The sequence below is a fragment of the Protobothrops mucrosquamatus genome, unplaced genomic scaffold, assembly GCF_001527695.2.
Source record: "Protobothrops mucrosquamatus isolate PMUCROS unplaced genomic scaffold, P.Mucros_1.0 scaffold419, whole genome shotgun sequence".
Lineage (NCBI taxonomy): Eukaryota > Metazoa > Chordata > Lepidosauria > Squamata > Viperidae > Protobothrops > Protobothrops mucrosquamatus.
The window spans coordinates 221,562-243,808 of NW_015386748.1; the positions used below are offsets into that span (position 1 = coordinate 221,562).

The 22,247-nt window shown below is 37.7% G+C and overlaps 3 protein-coding genes across 4 annotated transcripts in view; 1 reads left to right on the forward strand and 2 right to left on the reverse strand.

Moving 5' to 3' along the window:
• LOC107287741 (claudin-15-like) overlaps positions 1-6,738 on the forward strand; it is a 12,648-nt gene extending 5,910 nt beyond the window's left edge. The window contains exons 3-5 of the mRNA XM_015816276.1: positions 3,506-3,587; positions 4,201-4,302; positions 6,645-6,738. Of these exons, the coding sequence (XP_015671762.1) occupies positions 3,506-3,587; positions 4,201-4,302; positions 6,645-6,738 (278 nt within the window). The remainder of the gene's footprint in view (positions 1-3,505; positions 3,588-4,200; positions 4,303-6,644) is intronic.
• Positions 6,739-8,693: 1,955 nt separating this feature from the next.
• DUSP28 (dual specificity phosphatase 28) lies at positions 8,694-10,944 on the reverse strand. Its single transcript, XM_015816288.1, has 2 exons — positions 10,482-10,944; positions 8,694-9,202 (listed from the first exon to the last, which is right to left on the reverse strand). The coding sequence occupies exons 1-2, from the start codon at positions 10,926-10,928 to the stop codon at positions 9,116-9,118; spliced, it is 534 nt and encodes a 177-aa protein (XP_015671774.1). The 5' UTR covers positions 10,929-10,944; the 3' UTR covers positions 8,694-9,115.
• A 4,018-nt stretch (positions 10,945-14,962) lies between these two features.
• Positions 14,963-22,247, reverse strand: part of ALDH18A1 (aldehyde dehydrogenase 18 family member A1) — a 28,761-nt gene continuing 21,476 nt past the window's right edge. For both annotated transcript variants that reach the window (XM_015816258.2, XM_015816259.1), the window contains exons 12-18: positions 21,639-21,859; positions 21,128-21,265; positions 20,163-20,358; positions 19,460-19,581; positions 17,757-17,943; positions 16,567-16,662; positions 14,963-15,914 (exon numbers count right to left, since the gene is read on the reverse strand). In XM_015816258.2, coding sequence (XP_015671744.1) covers positions 15,733-15,914; positions 16,567-16,662; positions 17,757-17,943; positions 19,460-19,581; positions 20,163-20,358; positions 21,128-21,265; positions 21,639-21,859 — 1,142 coding nt within the window. In that variant the 3' untranslated portion in view covers positions 14,963-15,732. The remainder of the gene's footprint in view (positions 15,915-16,566; positions 16,663-17,756; positions 17,944-19,459; positions 19,582-20,162; positions 20,359-21,127; positions 21,266-21,638; positions 21,860-22,247) is intronic.

Below are 22,247 nucleotides of genomic sequence, written 5' to 3' on the forward strand. Positions count from 1 at the left end.
TGGGGTCGCCAGCCGGCACTGTCTGGCTGACGGCACCCTGAGGAGACCCACTCTATGGGAGCGTACCGGTCGATGGGAGGTACTCTGCGGCAGGAGGCGGTCTCGAAGATATCCGGGTCCAATGCCATGGAGCGCTTTAAAGATGATAGTCAACACCTTAAAGCGCACCCGGAAGGCCACAGGCAGCCAATGCAGCTCGCGCAGCAGCGGTGTCACGTGGGAACGCCGAGTCCCCCCCAACACCGCCCGCGCGGCCCCATATTATGTTGATTAAAGTCTTCAGTTCTGCACACAATTCTGGCCAGAGCTATTAGGCATCCTATGCCACAGGACGGCTCTTGGAATTCAGTTCTAGTCACCACATAATCAATGGCAAGTGGGTACAGGAATCATAATCCCAAACAATTTGAGAACATTCTGTCTCCAGATTGGGCTAGAAGAGAATCACATTGATGTAGTGATAGCCCAGGGATCTAAGACAACTCACCATGGCCAACTCAATGTTGCCACAGACAATTCACCACGGCCAACTCGATACGTCCAACATGCCACAGACAACTCACTACGGCCAACTCACCACCGCACAAGAATTACACTAATATTGAAGAAATGGTGGAATAGACTCATTAAAGAAAGGATGCAAAAGAAGGGACAAAATGAAATGTGAATGACAAAGATTTAAAATATATATATATATTAAATAATTGAATTGAATTGTTGAATTGTCCTGTGACAAGTTGTCCCTGGAGGCTCCAACAGTGTAATCAAAATCTCTGTTGATTGAATAATGAGGAAGAAAATGGATTAGTCAAAGGAAGAAGTAGTCCTGTTGTTCTGACAATACAGATGATAGGCATGTTTGCATGACATGCCCAACCCAGACTGATGTGAGACATGGAAAAAGTAACTTGCCTAATGAGCTAACATGAGGCAATCAAGACTACAGAAGGTTTTCAATTAGTTCACATTGACTGGCAGTATCTTCTTATCAACAACTTCAACAACTACACACCTGCAACCAATGAACTCATGATGATTCCACCATTGTTCTCATCCAGTAGAAAGCAGATAAAGTGTTCATTTTTCTAGTTTTCTAGAATCTAGTTCTTCTAGATTCTCTCCACTAAACAGAGTTAGTAATTCATGTCTGGTGGGAGAGCCTATAGCCTTTCCACATTATATCCATGCTGGGAAACTATATCAACATATAGCCATTACCATTACTGCCTTCAGTGAGAGTGAATTTGTGTAGCAACTTCCATTTTGTTGCAAAATGGTATATTTTTCAAGGTAAAATAATATTTCAATACCAGTAATCATCTGCATGTTTTGCTAATCATTCTGTAGATACATTTTAAAAAAGTAAAAAGAAAGTAAGGATGCAACAAAAAAAATCAGCCCAAGAAGACAAAGTCTAGTACAGCAATATCCATGTTGATGCCAGGCAAATGTTTGCCACAGTCCCATCACTTGATGTTTTATTAATGTTTATCATTTGTTCTGGGTTGAGATATTCTTGACTTTTATTTTGGTACCATTGTACCAAAACAGCAGCTTTTTAAGACATACAACAGATTGAAAATGTTATGTAGGAAAGGACATTTGAACTCTGAGATCAGATTAGATGGAAAGATGTTGTGTTCATTTAATTCAAGCCAAGGATGTATATTTGCATATTGCATCCCTTGCCAAGGAATCTGTGTAAAGCATAGATTAATTAGTAAAATTAAATAAAGCACTGATGGTATATNACATCTGGATCCAGGGAGGGCTTCTTAAGGAGGGGCCTCACCACCGCCTCCTTTAGGGCTGCGGGGAAGGCACCCTCCCGCAAAGAAGCGTTTATAATTCCCTGGAGCCAGGCTCGTGTCCCCTCCCGAGCCGCCAGTACCAGCCAGGAGGGACACGGATCCAATAAACATGTGGTTGCATTCAGTCCCCCCAGGATCCCCCACACATGGAGGGCACTAACTTGCAGAAGTCAGAATCAGTAGATCCTATTTTTGTCTATTTTGTCATAGAAAACAGATTCTCCTTTTTTTTTCTCTGGGCAATTTTGCTAGTAATTTAATTAATTTTAATATTTTAATTTTGAGGCTGCCCAACTCAACAACTTTGGGCATGTTACAATTAAAGAAGAATGTAAAAGAAAACAATATGCATCCACAAAAAAGGGAACACAACCAACTGGAAGATTAACACTATAACATACTATAAACTTCAGAACAGTAATTACAGTATATGGGGCTTCTCTGGGACTTGATTTCAGTTTTGTTCCGTGTGAAAAAGTATGGTTCAACTTTCTAAAAAGCCTTTTTCTGACCCAAGATATGTGTGAAATGCAGCTCTGAGATTGGAGGCAGGATTGCCAAGCGTAGAGGCCAGAGAAAGGCAACCAATTCTATTCATTAAGGGCTGCTTTCACTAATCCTAAAGAACAATGACAGATTTAAATGGTGGATGAACACTATAGGTAATGCAACATTTTCTGCTGATACCTGGCCTGAATAAGAACAAGATATTGATTAGGTAAGACATCAGCAATATTGAGTCTAACTATCACATTGACTATAAAAATCCATTGATTATTTAAAAAAATTTCCCAGCAAAATTTCCTTCTCTTCTTGCCTGTTACAATTATTAATGTGACTTCTCTTAAAGGGCAGATTCATGGTAAATAAAATTCTATTATCAGAGAGTTTGTTATAACCATATGGTTCAAGCAATGTTAAATCTATGGAATTTATCATTCTTTAGTATGTATTTCATTCCAGCCTGAGGCAATGACTGCTTTTAAAAACATTGGTCAAAAAGGGAAGTTTTAGTTACCTATCTAAGTTGCTACGATCAAGCAGATGCTGTCAGAAAGTCCCAATTATGACTTATAATTATGAATATACTGGTAGCTGAAAGACAGTGACTGGCCCAAAGTGATCCACCTGACTGTGCCTAAGGTGGAACTAGATAGAACTCATGGTTTCCTGCTTTCTATCCTGATGCCTTAACGACTATACCAAATTGGCCCTCATTTTTCATTTTATATCCATCAAAATAAACTCCAGCTTTCTGTTCTGAAATGAAAGCTGCTGTATCACATGCCAAGTCTTTAATGGAAAAGAAATGTATTTTCTGTTAAAATTGAATAAAAATTGAATAAAAATACCACTAAATTCATATGATCTTTCCTCAGATGTTATAATTTTGTTAACTATGTGACAGCTTGATTATATATGCATACTAGTCTGTACAAATCATACAGATGCTTATAAATGAAACAGTCTTCTAAGTCCTTTCTAGCAAAATACCTTTTAAGCATGACAAAAAAGACCTTGGGTGAGTCTTGAAGAACCTTCTTCTAATCTTTAAGCATCTCTGGGAGCTTTGTAGTTTCAAGGAATAGATCCAAAAGTCCTTTGCAGATGAAATCTTATCAAATGACTTGCATGGCCCTAATACATATTGATGGGTAATTTTCATCAGTATTTAATCTGTATTGTTTGACCAGGTGTCTCATCAATGGTTGCTCTTTCGTGGTATGCAGTAAATATCATAACTGAGTCTTTTGATCCTTTGTATGCTGGAACAAAGTAAGTTAATATTTCTGTATATTTTTAGTTTGGGTTGTTAATTGTTTTACCATTACCAAACTGACAGAGGATTGAATGGTCCGTGGGTGCTAATTCACATCTATTGTAATAAGTTTGACATTAAAATGGTGTTAGATTTCTTGTTATGTCTGTTCACAAAGATTAACACAATTAAAATAATGCTTTCATGCATTATTACAATCTTCCTCAATTTTACCACTATTGAAAATTTTGGGAATGGAAGTTTACACATCTGGAAATTGCCCAGGTTGGGGAACTTACTGGTTTTTGTTTTCTCGATACTTAATGTCTATCTTTTGGACATATTGGAGTGCATGGGAAACAAGGACTCACCTTCATCTTTCTTGGTATTTGTAATACAGATGTAATGTATCACTACAGCCCTTTTTTGATAATCCCACTTGTCTGCATTAATCCCAGTTGTGCAGGCAGCCTTTAATTCTTCCATTCCCATGTATCAATCACCTGGAGTTCTTTGAGCTTTCTCCGCCCTAAAACCATTTTTCTCTTATAGCAATAACTGTGACATATGACAACAAAGTATTTGATAGTATGTGGTGTTTGAATATTACATGTATTATCTTTATTCTAGATATGAACTGGGATATGCACTGTATCTAGGTTGGACTGGTTCCCTTCTTTCCATAGTTGGTGGGATCCTGTTGACATGTTCATCATGCAAAGGAAATCAAAGGTATTTAAGGTGAATTATTCATCTTAAAAAATCATAGGTATAAATAGGATTTGTAATAGTCTAGAGTGCATTTTAAAGGTCCAGCTGTGTACTTTGTTCAGTAACAAACCCCATCTACTTCCCATCTTTTGTGGAATATTTTTTGAGAAAAGGGATGTCATATCAATAAAATAATATAAATGCAGGGAATTACAGTGAAATGAGGCTTATTTACTGACATGAATATGATTGAAGTGTAAGGAATAAATTATGTATTTAATAATCTATTTATATACATTTTCAAATAAAAATCCAACTATCTACATTTAGATATCTATCTACAGTAGACCATTTAGCTAGAGAAATCAACCTACATTACCTAAATATCTTCTCACATTCAGTTTCAACTCATTTAAAGCATATCAATTTTTAAAAAGCATGTGGCAAATTAATATCAAAAAAGATTTCTTATACTTACCAAGCAGAAAAATTTAGCATTATAATCACAAGCCCCTTCAAACAGCACATAGGAAGAGATCCTTTACTTTATCAGGGTTTTTTCCATTCTCAGTAAAACTTTCCCCTTACTATAGTAATCTCAGAACAATACAGCATCAGGCAAGAGGAGTTGGAGAAGACTGCTGATACTGGGATGAGGTAAAGCAGGTGGAAGCAACTAAGCCAGTGGTTCTCAACCTTTTTAATGCCGCGACCCCAACCGGTCGTAAGTCGAGGACTAAACCGGTCGTAAGTCGAGGACTAAACCGGTCGTAAGTCGAGGACTACCCAACTGGTCGTAAGTTGAGGACTTTCCCTGCCTGGGAGCGCGCGCATGCGTGGTTCCGCCCCCTGCACCGGCCGAGGCGTAGCTGGCAAGCGGCAGAGATGGAGCAGGCCGACCACCAGCTGGCCCAGCCCAAGGACCATGGCACCCGCCGGAAAAGGGGGAAAAATGGCGGACAAAAAAAATGGCAGACAGCCTTGCTTGGTGACCCTCGTGAAATGGTCGATCGACCCCAAATGGGGTCCCGACCCACAGGTTGAGAACCACTGAGCTAAGCTGTTAATATAAATACAAATTCTTGCACTCTCCTCGAGAACACCAAAAGTTCCCCCATGAAGTCTCCCAATGCTATGCTAAGAGAAGGCAGTCTTTTAGATGATCAGACTTAATATTTCATTCGAAAGTTTGGAGCTATTTGTTTATTCTCTTCTGGAGATTCAAGCTATTTCACATATCACATATCAACACACTGGTACAGTGTATATTTGGTATCCTTCCTTTTATCCACAGCTAAAAGATTTTAGTTTTAAACAAAATTGGAAAAAAGCTGGTAAACTGCATAGGAAAGAATTGGCCTTCAAAATCACACTTATTTATTTATTTAGCATTGTGGCATATCATACATGGACTAGCAGTATATATTAAAATTTCACCTAGATTAGTAAAATACAATAAAATATCAATGTTTAAAAGATCTATATTCAAATACCAATCACACTGATTCCCAAGAATATCTTTAGATTCCACATAAACTCCATAAATATTATCAGAAAATGAAAATAGTGACTCAGCCCAGTGCTTTTGTCATTTCTAAATTCCTTCTCCAGCCCCCCCCCCCAAAAAATAATATAAGAAATTACAGAACTAGACAGATCCTGAGAGTAGCCACAGCACTTCACCTTTAAATAAACTGTTCTGCTTTGGCCATACTTTGGCATTTTGTGAATGGGCATGCCACTTATCACAGGTATTTTCGTTTTGATACTGTCAGGGTACCTATTTTCCCATGATCCAAAAAAGATTTTAGTTTTCTGGTCAATGCTAGTCTTGACAATCTTCTGTTATGTTTGTAAACTAAAATTCTGTTACATCTTTCATTTTCATCACCAAAAATATAAGCTGCTTAGATCCAAAATCAGGCCTGATTACTGTATATATGTGACTGATTATATATTTAACTTTATGTATGTAGATTTTTCTCTTAGCCACCTTGGATGATCAGGGATGGAAAGGAGGGGTAGCCAACCACATTATATTTGCACTTTAAACGTGAAAACAGCTTAGTTTTACTCAACTACATCTATTTCATCAAATTATTTGCACAGAATGTATGATTCTTAGTTTCTCATTTGTTTGCAGTTTAACAATATGGAGTGTCTATGGATTTGATACTGTCTAGCTCAGGGGTAGGCAACCTTGGCTCTTTTATGACTCATGGACTTCAACTCCCAGAATTCCTAAGCCAGTTGAAGTCCATGAGTCATAAAAGAGCCAAGGTTGCCTACCCCTGGTCTAGCTCAATTATAATAAACAAAGAGAGTGGAAAATATAATATATTTATCTCTATTTTTAATTACAGAGAACATGGATATCATTATGCAGCTTCAGGAACAGTTAATGAACCACAAGTTTACATCAAACAGGCTAAGACAGTCATACCTATCAAAGATTAAGTTTAACATTTTATTTAAAACATATTTACATTTTCTAAGCCAATCAAAACAATGCTATGCAAACTTTTCAAAAGGCACTTTTGAAAGGTATGCTAATGTGTATAACCCATACCTCCTTCAACTGTTAAAGCATCCATTGCATCCTCTGGAAGGCTTGCAACAGCTGTTGAAAAACCTTCCCTGGTTGCCTCGTACTGTGTATGTGCACATTCAATACAGAAACTGAGGGGCACATGACATGGATTTTGTAATTTGTTAACTAGCACATAATGTTTTGTATTTTAATTTGACTTGTTTTCTCTCTTAAAATAATGTTCAGATTCATTACAGACGGATGTAGGAAAACCTTTATCCTATGGTTGTATGGATTGATTAGATAGCTTCTAAGATTCCTAAACCGAAAAGATAAGTTACAGAAGGATGGCTGGATACTATCTCCTGATAAGAAAAAGTTTCTTAGTGTCAGCTGGCATCTGGTTATCTAACTTTAAACAAGCTTTGTGGTTGATTTACTGTGCAAGGAGGGGTTATTCTTATCTTGTCCAACCAATTTTCCTTTTTCATTTTTTTGTTGTGTTAATTTTAAAAAAGAATGTAAGATGGGTCTTAAGGTTCTCCTTTTCATAGGGAGATCCCACTTTATCAGGGTACCCTAATAGACTGTGTTTAAATGATCTTCCCACTTGGTTGCTTATTAGGAAGGTAAACCGAGAACTTAGGGCCATCAAAACAACAAAAAATGGCTCTTGAAGCAGCTGCAAAGCATTCTAAAGAATGTAATGCTTTAATATTTCATGGAGGGGGGCTTCACTTATGCTTGACACAGTTTGTGAAGCATCTTTGTCTAATGCTTTGGCATAGCCCTAACACATCTCTTTCTCTGTAACATTTACCTTAGTGTGTTCTCCCATTTGTGTCTTTTCATAGCACTATGCCCTAGCAATATCTGCCATCATCTTATTGTCAGTCAAAACATTTAAATTGTCCTTAGCAGTAATGGTGTTAATGTTGTGTTTTCCTCCTATTCTGACACTGTTCTGGATCAGCCATTTGCCTATTTCAGTTAGTTAGTAGTGGAAATTATATTTCCAAGCGGGGAGTGTTCTGGATCAGCCAGTTAGATGGGTCTGTATGTTAGAATGTTTGGCATTTATAAGGTTAAGCGCTGTCTCCTTAAGAGATGGCTTATGGGTAATGTAGTTTAGCTATTCAGTAAATCCCATGTTAACAAGTCAGTAGGAGGGGCTACTAAGTTCATCACAGGATATCCTGGCTACATGCCAGGTTGGAAGGTCTTTGTCTGAGATAAGCTTGGGATCACCGGAGGACACACACGGTCTTATTCCACGCTAGAAGTTGATGTGAAGGAATTATTGATTTTTTACCTACAAAGATGGACAATATGTAATATCCAGAAGAAACTACATAACCGTGAGTTTGCAAGTATTCCTGGATTAAATATTTGTTTAAAGCTATCTTTGTTGAGTCATCTGTCTGATCTTGAATTGCAAAGCATCTCAGTTCAGGTATCAGAACAGACACTAAGAACAAACTCAAGATGCACAAAATCTGTTGGGATTTGTAACCCACCCTGAAGAGCTTGGAGGAAGGTTCAAGAAGGGACTGGCAAGTGAGACAGAAAATAAAAGTTTTCTGCCCACTCAAAGATAGATGAATGGCATTTCAGCTCAACAGTGGGGAAAGGCCCTTAAGTAGTTTATCATTTTAGTGCTGAATTTTATAATAAACATTATGGTATATGATTTTTTTTCATGAAAATTATTTAAATCACATAATCATGTAAAATGACATCTCTTTCCTAGTTTGCTAAATGTACTATGTCACATTATTTTGGGACTTTATAAAAATGATAATTTGCAGAATAAAGTTACTTAAAACTCTGGAGGATTGAGAGTATATTCAAAACAGTATCTGGGAAGGAGCTAATTTTGATTTTTCAAATATATATCAATAAAGATAGCTGATAGATAGAGGTATCAAGTCATTATTAACTCCTGGGAACTGCATGGACAAAACCATCCTGTTTTCTTGGCAACATTTTTGGGAAATTGCTACTGCCTTCTTCCTATGACCTTGAGTAACACTAAATTAGCTGCATTTAATTAGTCTTAAATTTGAGCAGATTACAGAGATTTGAATTTTGCCTTATTGAAAGGTTTTTACTTATGTTTTCAGCTAGTTTCTTAAGACTACAATAATAAAGTAGCTGATCCCAGTTTTTTTTTTTAGTATATTAAATTCAGGTGTTACCTAGAAGTATCTCAACTCTTCCTCTTTATAGGGATTACCCAACATTATAATCTGAATCAATGTATTTATTATGAGAAATTGTATTTGAAGAAAGAGTTCTTTGCTGCTATCTTTGCAAATGGTCTTCATATTTCTGTAGCTGAGACCAAAATCCTGCATTAGGCTCTGCCGTTGGCCTGGCATTCTTCACAATCTATAAAGTAGGGGAAAAAGCACATTGCATTGCTCATAAGGACTTTTCCCTCCCAAACCCTTTGTCCTAAAATTATAAAAAACATAGCATGCAATTATTATAAGAAAATGTTACAGTTCAGTGGTAGAACAAGTATTTTGCATATAAGAGGTCCAAGGTCCCATCCCAATCATTTCTAATGAAAAGAATAAAATTGCAGTGAGAGGGAAAATGCCACCACACCTAAGATCTATTACTAACCAGTGCAAACAATGCTAAGGCAGAAAGAGAAGAAGTGAAATAAGGCAACTTTCTGGTTGTTGTTTTTCCCAATAGCTCTGGCAGGGCTATGAAATTAGAAGGTAGTTTGCTAGATCAACTTATTTTTGTTGAGAGGGTGTTACTTCCCTCCTCATTTCCTGCTTTTGTCATTTATTTTATTTCTTTCTGGTGGGAGTCAATTACCAAGGGTTACAGAGGCATAATCAGTGAATTGGGAGGTGAAGGTAGATTTGAATTGGATAAATTCAACATTTGCTTGCATTTAAATACTGGTTTAGCCTTCTGTGACTTAGTGAAGTGCAATTTGCAAATAAAGAAAAATATTAATACCCACCATTTTTGAATTGGATTGTATAAAATAAATTAAAGGTAATGAAATGATTTCAAGAAATACTAAGGAAAACACATATACCCCCAACATTGAAGGCTGTACTAATTCTGGAGTCAGACACTATTATTAAAGAAAGTTGGAAATTTGATTCAAGCATCAACATCTCTCATATCCACACATTTCTTTTTTCACATTGTTGCTCAGACAAGTTTTAGAAACAACACAAAAACTGGACTCTGATAGCAGATGATAACTTTGAATCTCAGGATGGGGGGAAATGAATTATTTTGCTCTTTATAAAATAAAAATATGGAAATATGATGTTTCTCGGAAATGAGCTTGCAAGTAAAAGCATAGAAAAGCTATTTCTGAAATGTCTGGCATTAACGAAGTATTACAGTACATAACTGTTGAGTACAAACTTTCACCAATTAAGCTGACAAATTTCATTTTATGGATATTTTTCACTTCGAATCAGATTGGAGTTAAATTAGCTATTGACATAATACAGTTGTATTCTGGCATTTTCATTAAGTTCCTTCATAAAACAAAATGCTGAATCATTGTTACTGAGATGGCCAATGTATTCCATCCAGTTAAATATTTAAGTATTTCATACACCACCAAAGTAGAAGTCCATTTAATCAGATACAGAAGTAATTTTTATTTTCAGCATGCTCACAGTACCTCAAAGGCATCCTTCAGCCTGAGCTTTTGATGCTTCATCAAGTAAGCAGTGCAGATAGTTGCAGATCTGCTGCGACCATTTTTACAGTACACTAAGCACTTCCCACCTCTTTGAATGGTGTCTTCTATGGCATCACTGCAATGCTCAAAGTATTTATACAGGTCCTCCGAAGGATCATCAAAGACAGGGATTCTCAGCAATTGCCCTTGCTGAAAGCTTGGGAAGGGCTGTTGTCTGGAGACATTGATACAGAACGTGATTCTCTCTTGACTGAGGAGACTCTCACAGCAGGCTGACCTAGAATTGCTAACGAATAAAGAATCAGTGACCTTGCAGAGGGACAACATTTGGTGGTGAATGACAGAATCACAGCAAAAGAAATGTGCTGAAGATTTCTTGGGGAGGAGCTGAGAAGAACTGGAAATAGGGATATCCCAAATTATCATGAGGCTAGATTAACTGGATCCCTTGTTCTGCAGCCATCTGTGCACGGTGCTATATTTATTCTGCTGGCAGCCTCAAGGATTATATTACAGACTGTTTCACCCTTCTCTAAAATTGCAGCAGATTGATTTGAGCCTGAACATAGCCTTATAGAATAATAATAGTATTAACCTGTAGCATTAACCTGGAAACAAAAGACCCTCTCTAGATTGTGTACTAATAGAGAAGAAAATAAACTAGAATGAATAAAGAACGTGTACTTTCTGGAGAGCAGAAGAAATGGATGTTTCTCAGAACCAGGAAATAGCACTCTTACAGGAATCTGGAACTAAGAGAAGGACTGAAGCAGGCTGAGGATTTTTGTCCTTTGGCAGTTATAAACCCATCATGATTTTTTTGTAGACTCCCTTGGGGATGATTGGGTAGTCATAGTGCTTCTGTTACCACATGTTCAAAACAAAAACCCATTCAGAGATGAGCCATCAACTATTGTATTACTTTTGGTAGAAAGCATGTGTTTCCATCTCTAGAATCAAGCAAACTGTCCAAAGAAGCAGCGGTAATAGACCTAGAATGATTGAATCAAACTTCAGAAAATTGTTGGATAAAAAGACCAAATCAATAATATTACAATTAGAGTTATGTGATATGGTTGGTGGAATGTAAAATATTCTTTAGAGAGTGATCGAGATCTATTCTATATGCTTGTATTGCTGGATTCTCAAGTTGCTATTGAATATTTGGAGACCCCTCAGTGTTAAAATCCAATGGGCATTTCCAAGTATTTGGGCAAGTACAGGTAGTCCTTGACCTACAGCCACAATTGAATCCAGAATTTATGTTGCTAAGTGAGACATTAAGTGAGTTTTGCCCCATTTTACAACTTTTCTTGCCACCATTAAGTGAATTGCTTAATATTCAGTTCAGGTCAGTTCAGTCTAGTTTCAGATCAATAAACAGAAGCAATAAGGCTCCTCAAGGCTACAGGGGTAGCATAAACTATGTTTGAAAGCATTTAGCATGCTGCAAGATCACACTAACACAACAAAGCAGCTGATTAGACGGTATTCCCTAGTACAGTGCTGGATAACAGTGATCTTGACCATAATATCAATGTGTCAAACTCAAGCTAATATGTTGAAAACTTTAATCAGTAGAAAAATGATTATATAATGTATGCTAACAACCTGGTGTATGGAATCCCTGTACTTATCCAAAACAGCTAGATAGTGACACAGCAATTTCACAACTAAACTATAAGTATTTACCAGTCAGGACAAGTAGAGGATGATCTGCAGCTAAGTGAACGGGTTCAGTTACAGTGGCAATGGATGTAATATTGGAAGATCTGAAATATCAGACTAGATAGATATTATCATGAAGAAAATCTATGTAGTCACTTGAAATAAAAAATGACCTGATGACACATACCGTAATCAATAATCAACTTTACCAGTCCACAAAGGTACCATTTAGTACAAGGTAAAAAGAAGTCCTTTTGTGTCACTTGATGTTACAGAATGGTGGATATTTCTTCTTCAGCTCCTTCACTTGTCCAGAAAGTGCATAACGAAGAAACCAATTAATACACACATGGCTATCTAAATTATATTGGATATTTTTATAGCTACTTCACTTATTTTCAAATCAACCCACAAGATTCCCACAAATTTTTACATTAAAAATAGAATTCTAAATAATTTTAAATTCATAAGATTAATAAGGCAGCATTTGAACAATATTAAGATCAGCAAGAAAATAAAACAATCTTGATGTAAAATCATTCCAAAATTCTGTGTTCTCTATGGCCTACAGCCAGCTCAGCAGAGACTGACAAAAGCTGAGAAGTATGGAAATCGTTGGATAGACTCCCCACGAGTACATCAAGATCCAGAGATACTCTGAACAAATAGGGCTATCTGGTGGCTTCTGTTCTTTGCGATTGTGGTGACATGCAGACAACAACACGTATGTGTACCTGCCCTTTGTGTCCCAATTAGTGTACATGACAGAATGCAATTAAAGTTGCTAGTTTCAGGACAAAATCAGTTTAATTTGTACATATTTTAATCTTGTATTTTATATTGTAAATTTTATGTCGTATAGTATGCCTTATTTTAATTGTGATGCTTTTGACATTAATAAATGAACAAACATTCCAAAGTTGGTACTTTGGAAGAGTAGTTGTGCACATTCAATGATTTCTCCAAAGGCAATTTTTGTGCAAACAGCATAAATCAGATATCAGGCATGTGAGTATATGGGAAAACAAACAGTATATGTAACACGTTTGCAGTATGTTATCAAACATAAAGAAAACCAACAGGTTAGGAAAACACATGTGGCAATTAAATGGAGACTCAGTTTGAAGAAATGGCACAAAACTACATACACACATCTACTAAAATTGCCAGTGTCCTTTCCCTGTTTGGGGAAAGAACTAAGATCCACTCCCACAACCAATGAGGAGAGGATTAAGGCCAATAGGCAACAAAGCCCAGTACATCCATTTTCAAAACAAAACTGATTCCTTCCCATACTAGGAGCATCACGACTGTACTTTTCTTATAGCTATCTACCATTGGAAGAATGTACATCAAATATATCAAATACATCAAATCCTGTCAAAGTATAGTTTTTTAAGTCAGGGAACACAAAATGAATTGAACTTCTGTTTGGGCATTACATAATGGAGACTAGATTAAGTACTATCTTCTCTTATATGGAATGTGTAGGAATAATAGGTTATAAATATCTGAGATAGGTTATAAATATCTGAAATATAAAAATTAAGGGTCAGAACATTTTCCAGACGTTTTTATAGCTCCAGATAAAAACCTTCCTTGGAAACAGTTTTCACTGGACTATCTAATCCAGGGCTTTTCAACCAGTGGTATTGGTACCACCTGTGGTACATTGGCACCTGGCAGGTGGTACGCGACCATCCTAGAAAAGTGGTAGCGGGAGAGGGGAATGAGCTGAACTGGTGGCAGCACCGCACAAGCCTGAGCGAGAGACGGCTGGAGCTGCAGGGCTGTCAGAGTTCAGCGGAAGCGCCAGGATCAGTGCCGCTTTCCAGCTGATCGGCACTTCGGGGCTGTCAGGGCTCAGTGGAAGCGCCAGGATCAGCGCCAGGCTCCAGCTGGAGCTCGGCGCTGATCCTGGCGCTTCTGCTGAGCCCAGAAGAAGCGCTGATCAGCTGGAATGTTGCAGCATCTCCAGGGTCTTGTGATTTACATTCAGATGCTTGGCAGCCGATTCATATTTATGACGGTCACAGTGTCCCAGGGTCATGTGAAGTGACCAAAACCTGCTGCGACCACCCAGCAGACGGGGGGAATAAAAACCAAAGACTCCCCCCCCCCGCTGCTAATCCTCAACAGAAATGCTCACAATGAAAACCTCGAACAGGAGGAAGAGCGCCGCCGGGCAGGCAGGCTGTGGCTTGGGGGGCGGCACTTTTTTCAGGGCCATTGTAACTTCGAACAGTCACTAAACGAACTGTTGTAAGTCAAGGACTACCTGTACTTTATCACTTTTTTCCTTTTTTGTTTTTGACACCTTGCTAGGCAATTGGTGGTACTCGGATGTTGCCATATCCTAAAAGTGGTACAATGGGTGAAAAGGTTGAAAAGCCCTGATCTAATCAAGCAAAAAACAGGAATGCACACATTGATACACAACTTTACTATGTGGGAAATTAAACTGAGATCTATCATAAATTAGGCCTGTGAGAGATGCAATGAAAGCAGTCCAGTTCAGAAGATCAAGTGCCAATATTGGATATCAAAACATAGCTTCATGGTTCAGTTAGAAGCTTGCTAATATGGGCAAATCAGCATCTTGCTCTGAATGATGTATTCAAAATAGAAGCAATTACCACTTAGCTCATAAGGTTTATGCGAGCTTGAAAGATTAAAATGATTTTGCCAAACAAAAATATGAGTGCTAATCAAGTACAACTCCACAATGTGTACTGCAAGCTACATAAATGTGTCACCCATCACTAATACAACACAATATATTGCAAACAAAATGGTTGAATCCATAATTTTATTGCAAGGGAGTTTTATTTGCAAAACCATGATATTTGAAAAATATGTTTCTGTCTCAGGGGAAATAAAATTCTATATAAAATTCATGGACAAAATATTTGATACAAATATTCATAAAAGGGTCATAGTGAAAAAACCCTGACTGATATCACTGCCTTAGCCTCTTATCCCACAAGGCAGTCAGTAATTAAAGGATACTAGGCATGAAAAATAATGTTTGGAGGATAAAGACCATTCATTTTGTACCTGGAATATTTATTAAGGTAATTCAATATATTAAATAAGACATGAACCGATGGACCACTTTTAAAAATTAAAGTAAGTTGCTACAAATCTCTAGAGAAGGAGAAAGAAAAAAATGTCCCCAATGTTTTTCTCAAAGCAAGAAAAGCTTCAGGGAAAAAAGGCATTCAGTTCTGTTACCAGCCAAAACCTTCCCAGTGATTTGGAGTGAACTATGAGAAAGACTTGATGGCACATCATCATCATCATTAAAGAAAGATCAAAAGTTCTTTTTTCCTGTACCGCAAGAGGTCCTGTATGCATCTGCATGTGTCACCTACATAATGTAGTTGAGTCAGGGGGGTGGGGGGGGAGGACTAAAGCAGAGAACCCCCCTTTCCACACTCCTGAGCACACATAAAGCCAAAATTGCAGAAACCTCTGCATACCTAGAGAAGGCTCATTTCCTTCCCAGGTTAGGTTCTGAAATAACAACAGCCCTATAAGTACCATACTCTTCACTAGATTTTCAGTTAATATTCCTTTGTGGAATGGGAAGGTTTTCATGAAGGTATTTCATGCTCCCTTGCTCAGAAAAGTCAGAAACAATGTGATTGTCTCCACGTAGCAACCACTTAGTCGTCAAGAGCCCCTCAATTCCCACTGGCCCACGGGCATGGATCCGTGATGTGCTGATGCCCACCTCAGCACCTGAGGAGGAAAGATAGAACAAAAATGGATTTAAAAAAGAGAGAAACAGAACAGGGGGGAAAAACCTTCTAATGTTACAGGCCATGTTATCCAGATCATGTTTTCCCTCGTTTTAAAATCTTGCCAACATTTACTCATTTCTATCTTTTGACTTGTCAGATTGTTCTCTCCTTCTTAAGTGTTCCTCCTTACTCATGTTACCAGGGTTCCTTTTCTAACACAGCGCTAAATGGAAAGCAGCTAAATATTTTCAGCCAGTAATTTATATCTGGTATATTTCTATTAAAATTACATCCTCATGCTAAACACCTACATATTTTCATCTACAGCTCTTACTTTATCATTCATGTCATACTCTGGTTATTACAGGCTACTGTTGACAGTTGCTTCTTGATTATGCACTGGTTCATTTCCCACAATACTTCCTGAACAGGGCATTTTAGCAACTTCCTACACTGATTTTAAGTGCTCTGGTCCTTGCATAACCTCCACCTCATCAAGATTCTTCCTGCATTTTGGCTTAATACTAAAATATCCCAAAGCTTTTCAAGGCAGTTTAGCAAATCCCCTTAGAATATCAAATGTCAGAAAGAAAACTTAATCGTACTTGAAATGCAGATAGGTTTAATCTCAAGATAACGTTTTGCCTTACCCAGGCCAAAGCGATAGCCATCTGAGAAGCGGGTGCTGGCATTCCAGAACACACAGGCACTATCCAGGTGCTGTAGGAATAACTCTGCTGTTTTCTCTGAAGATGACCGAAGGAAAAATAATCATTTTTACTGAACAACCTGTTTCGTAATAGCATTATGTTGCTGTGGGCAATTCTAATTCGGCAAAAATCACCTCTTTAAACCTGTTCTATGTGTTGCATTTGTTTTTCATTAATGTGATGCTAAGATAGCTTGCACTATCCTTGCAACTAAGGAACAGACATTTTGTTGTAGATGATTATCTTTCTGAAAATAGAACCTGCAACAAAATGTTCCAATGTTCCTATCCTGGATGAAGGCCAGACAGCTATGCCTTCTTTCAGGATTTCTCACCCAAATATCTGTGGCTGCACTAAATTCTCACTGGAGACGTCCCTCTCTTCATGTGTCTCTTCTAAAAGTATTAAAAGTACTCAAAGTACCAGCTCCAAGCACTGCCGATCACTCCCAGTTTGTATGTGAATACATTGTTTTGGCCAACAGAGGGATGCATCCCAAAGAATGATCATTCTGTCAGTGGAAGAAGCATGGAACAATGGGCACATGAAAGTTCTAGCAAAAGGGAGCAGCCTTGGAGAGAAATAATTAAAAACAAGTCACAGGGAGGCCCCTTTCAGATGTTACTCATGGGATAAGGATGCCACAACATATTCCATCTGTGCTTCTCTGGAAACATTAGGAAATGCCGGCCATAGCAAGGAAGGTGACAAGAGCATTTTTCCTTGGGAGCCTTGCTTACAGATCTGGGACTGGAAATGCTAGTGAGGAAGTTGGTGTAGCCAGAGGCAATGGTAGAGGAGACTAAAAGGTGGGGGGGGGGCAAGTATGCATTGTGGCATTATGATGCAAACTTTGCCCTTGCATACCTCTATATATGACGTGAGGGAAGTACAAAAGGACAGAGCTTGTTTTGTGATGTCATGATGCAGTTTTGTCATTTTGGCATGATTAGGATTTGGTTGTGGCCCACACCTTCAAGTGCAAGGGAAGACAGGCAGGCATTATGGGGAATTTCACCATCTTAAACAGGAACTTCAGAAGCAGCCTTTGCACCAACTGATGCCATCCTGAAACCCTCACACAGACACATGCATTTTAATGCACCGGAGGAGTCGATTTTGCCACTTACCATTCTCTGTGATGATTACATCTGTGTGGGAGCTCCCATATTTATGAATGTGTTCAATAGCATCTTGTACACTGTCCACCACTTCAATGCAGCATTCCAGGTCTCCATATTCTATGCGAAGTGATTTCACCTCTGAAGGGCTAAACGTAAGATAGGAGGCAAATTTGGGCCCAGCATGTACCTTGACCTAATGAAAGACAAATACACTTTACTGTGCATTCTTTTTCTAAGCATTTTCTATGCAAAACATTTTGGCTACATACATGACCCAATTCACACATTATACAACACAATCACTTGCCTAATCATGATTGGTGAAGTAAGCCTTAATTGGGTTTGCACATTTTACTAAACTACAAGTCACGGGTTACTGAGTGTGTTTTCATACAACCAAATATTATTACATTATTTGTTAAATTTATATTGTGCCTTTTCTCCATGAGCTCAAAGTGGCTTACACGAGGGATTATTTTACCCCCCCCTTCAGGATGAAAGGATGATTGGCACAAAGTTATCCAGAGAGTGATGTGTGAATGCAGCCAAGGTGACTAGAGAGCTGGGTGTCTTGTGTTTGCATGCAGAGTACCCAATTCAATCAGTGGCATTTCCAGATAGAGCCTGAAAAGTCTATGTCTGAAACTTTAGAGAGCCTCACCAATCAGTGAAGATCAGCCTTCTCTAACTTGGGATCTTCCAGATGCACTTGGACTGCACCTCTCAGAATTCCCAGGCTGCATACATTAATTTGGCTTTGGGCAACGCCTTATATTCTTCTCTATATGTTTCTGGGGGAAAAATCTCTCAGCATTGGGTCAAATATTTTCAGACATGAACTTTTACATAGTAACCTAGATGAAGAATTTCTGTCTCATTTGTGAAGCTAGTTCATAGTTCTTTCTTTCAATCAAGCTCTCAGCCTCTGAAGTTATAAATAAAATTCTTTCACTATCCAGCACTGTAATCTGGTTCCAAGAATATTACACAATAACCAACAAATTTTTATTGAAGAATTCCGTGTTTCCAAGGACTTGGACTCAGTACCATCAAAAAGAACCTCATTTTCAGAAAATTTTCTGATTATATTCAGAAAAAATACGAGATTGAAAAGTATTACTTAGCTTATGAGTAAATTTTAGAATATTATTAATAGTTTATTATGGATGAAATTATATTATTTTTAGTAATAATGTTTAATTATATTATTATTTTGCTGGTAAAGTGTTAAGATCTATCTGTTTTGTAGGGTTAAAGTATGTGTGGATGAGACTTGATTGTAGTATATCTGGGTAATGTTATTTAATTTATGATTCTGTTTTTATAACCCTGGGAAGTGAAGGGGGGAGGGGTGGGAGGGAAGTGGGATATTGTATGGAAAATTATTTAAAACTTTTAATTTAAAAAAAAAGAACCTCATTTTCAAATATCTTCAATTGTTTCCAGTCTAAATAGGACTGCAGGCGTCCTGAGAATCCCAAAGCTAAGATGCACCATTAGAAAGCCAGGTTTCAATCAATATGTGTTATCAGGGCAAACAAACGCTACTACTAGTTTGCTGAATATGATATATACATCTCACTGCATTTAGAAATTTCTCAGTATATGCATCAATAGTGTCATCTTTTAGACAGCACGCCACACTGCACTGAAATTACTGACAGCCAATTTTTTATATTTAACCTACATTGGAAAGCATTTTCACTTGCCTGTTCCACTCGCAACATGTCAATAATCTGATCAAATACAGGAGTTCTCAGCAAATCCCGATGTATTAGCAGTGTCTCCAAAGCATTGCAGGCTGCAGGACATTCACATTTTGAATCTCTCACTGGAGGAAGAATAGATAATTAGTTTAATGGCATGTTTAAAGATACTTGAAAACAATCTTCCTACAGAGTGGCACTCTCCAGATGTGTAGCTTGCTTAACGAACAGTTGTTTTACAACCATTTGGAGTTATAATGGTCACGGAATGGCTACTTTATGGCCTGTAAAGCACTTCCAGGTGTCATGTGACAGCGCTTGGATGGGTCAGTTTTATGACTGGTTGTAGCATTCTGCAGTCATGTGAGAGCAATTCACAATATTTTTTGCCAAACTTATGGCAAAAAATGCCCATTCAAATGAATGTGTGTACTTAACCACTGCCACAAAAAAGTACAGAAAATTACTTCTGATCATGAGGGTGCCTCTACATATGATTGCAACAATTTACGCCTATAATTCCAGGCTCAATTATGATTGTAAGTTGAGGACTATCTGTATTGCTCCTATGTTTAGGACTTTTGACAGTTTTACTGTACATTTGGAGCACAAGGCTACTCTATAACATCAAACATATATAGATAAGTAGAGACTTGAGGATACTTCAGCTCCTCCATGCTTACCTTTAAGAAATAAAATATCTCACCTATTCTAGTAACTTTCTCAACACTGGCTTCCAAGTCCACATACACATGGCAAATCCCTTCACTGTGCCCCATCACTGGGATTCCTTTGGCTGCTTTTTGGATATCCCGAACCAGCTGAGAAGAACCACGCGGAATGATCAAATCTATTAGTTTATCTAATCGGCAAAGATCTTCCACTTCCTCTCTGGTATTCACCTGTAAAAACCAACCCAGTCAAGTCACAAATATTAGTGTTTGTGTGCATTCATATACAAAACAGATTAACAAAAATATTTTTGTCAGGACCCTACGCAAATATATTTTAGCTATTTTTAAAATTACTGTATTAGCCATCACAGTGGTTAAATTCTCCTTTACGAGGTATTTTTATTTTTATTTCATCCTATTCTATGATGTTTTGTTAGCACTGTAAATTATTATTATTAAACAAATGTATATAGCTGCTCAACTCACAAATAAGTGACTGAAATCACTTTGAAATTTTGCAAATAAAAGTTGCATATAAACATTGTTCATACTATTCATTCTATTTGATTTTGGAAGCTTGATGTATACAACTGTGAACAACAAGCTTGTTAAAACAAGACAGCTTTAGAGAAGTGTCTGGAATAACCTGTGCAACCAATCACAAATTCTCAAGTGGAAAAGAACATTTTCACAATTCTTGCCTGTTCCAAAAAAAAAAAATTCCTTGCATTTCACAAATCCTTAAGCTGTGATTACCTGTAATTTTTTGATGCAGCGTTCCAACAAAACACTGCAATTAACAAAACAAAAAAATAAGTTCCAGATGCAACAATCTGTGACATAATTTTCAACAAAGAACAACAGAAAAAGGCAATATTATGCTGCTTGTACTCTTCTCTCAAAAATACATCTGATTTTGACATCAATTTGAGATTTCCTTATCTTACAATACCTTTCCCCACTGGAGTTATCCTATATTGTGTTCCTAAGCTCTCACCAGTTGCACTGCATCCTTCACCCCATGAATTGAAAGTGCTTCTTGAGTCAGATGGTGAAGGATTTGATTACTGTGTGAAGCCTCTTTGCCTCCTTTAAGCAACAGGCCATTTCCACTAGCAATAGCCAAAGCAGACACCTGTCAGGAAACGAGAGACCAACATAATAAGAACAGTAAAGAATGGATCACAATACCATTTTAGTCTGTCAAAAGAGCCTCTTTCAATCTGGCACCCTTGAGATATATTACACCAAATTTCCAAGAATTCCCAGACACATTTCCTAGTTTTTCTGTTACTGGATAAATACTAAAGGTATTATGAATCTACTAGGGGAAGATCTGCATCATAAATTAAATATATACTGTACATGTTTGAGTTTGAGACTGAAATTCTATTTTGAAGAGCCAAAAGAATTATCAAAGAAGTGGTAAAGAAAGTATGTTTCATGAATAAAGGTATGTTTCCATTTCACAATAAACAGTATTACTACTGATAAAAATGAGACCATACCTGGGGAAGGCAATCAGGGCGGGATTCAAAAATCACCAGCAAGACCCCAATAGGCACAGTCACTTGCTCAAGTTCCAAGTCCTTTGCTATTCTTGTCTTTCTAAGGACACGGCCAACACTATCTTGTGAGGATGCAGCAATCTGACGCAATCCAATGGCCAAACTGTTCAGCTTGGAGGTTGATAGACTGAGTCTCTTTAACAAAGGCAGAGCCAATCTCCCTGAAATGGAATCAGAAATCAAAGGGCACAGATCAGGTTGCAATAGTTAAATGTGATCAACAATGAGGCAACTATGGGAAAGGTAAAATAAACAGCAGGGAAGAAATCTTTCCCATTCCTGAAACGGGGGGTGTAGTTACTCATTCCAAAATGGAAGATTCTTTTTCTTACTTTCAATGGCTAATACAAAGTGTACAAAAGAACATATTCAGGAAGAAAGGACAAGAAGATGTTAACCCCACAGTGGTTAAATGATGCCACAGAATCGTATATCACTGATAGTGTTTATGTCTGAAATATTACAAGTGACCAATACCAATATGGCAGCGATCACATCTGCAGCCATCGAAACAGCCAATTCCTAATTTATGAAAAGCTTTTCCCCCAC

What these genes read in the sequence shown, in the direction of transcription:
- DUSP28 (XM_015816288.1), bottom strand. Translation starts at nt 10,928, where the DNA reads ATGATAATTTGGGATATCCCTATTTCCAGTTCTTCTCAGCTCCTCCCC. An exon ending in GGCTGAAGGATGCCTTTGAG is followed by an intron (nt 9,203 to 10,481) that starts GTACTGTGAGCA and finishes CCTACTTTATAG; the next exon opens with ATTGTGAAGAATGCCAGGCC.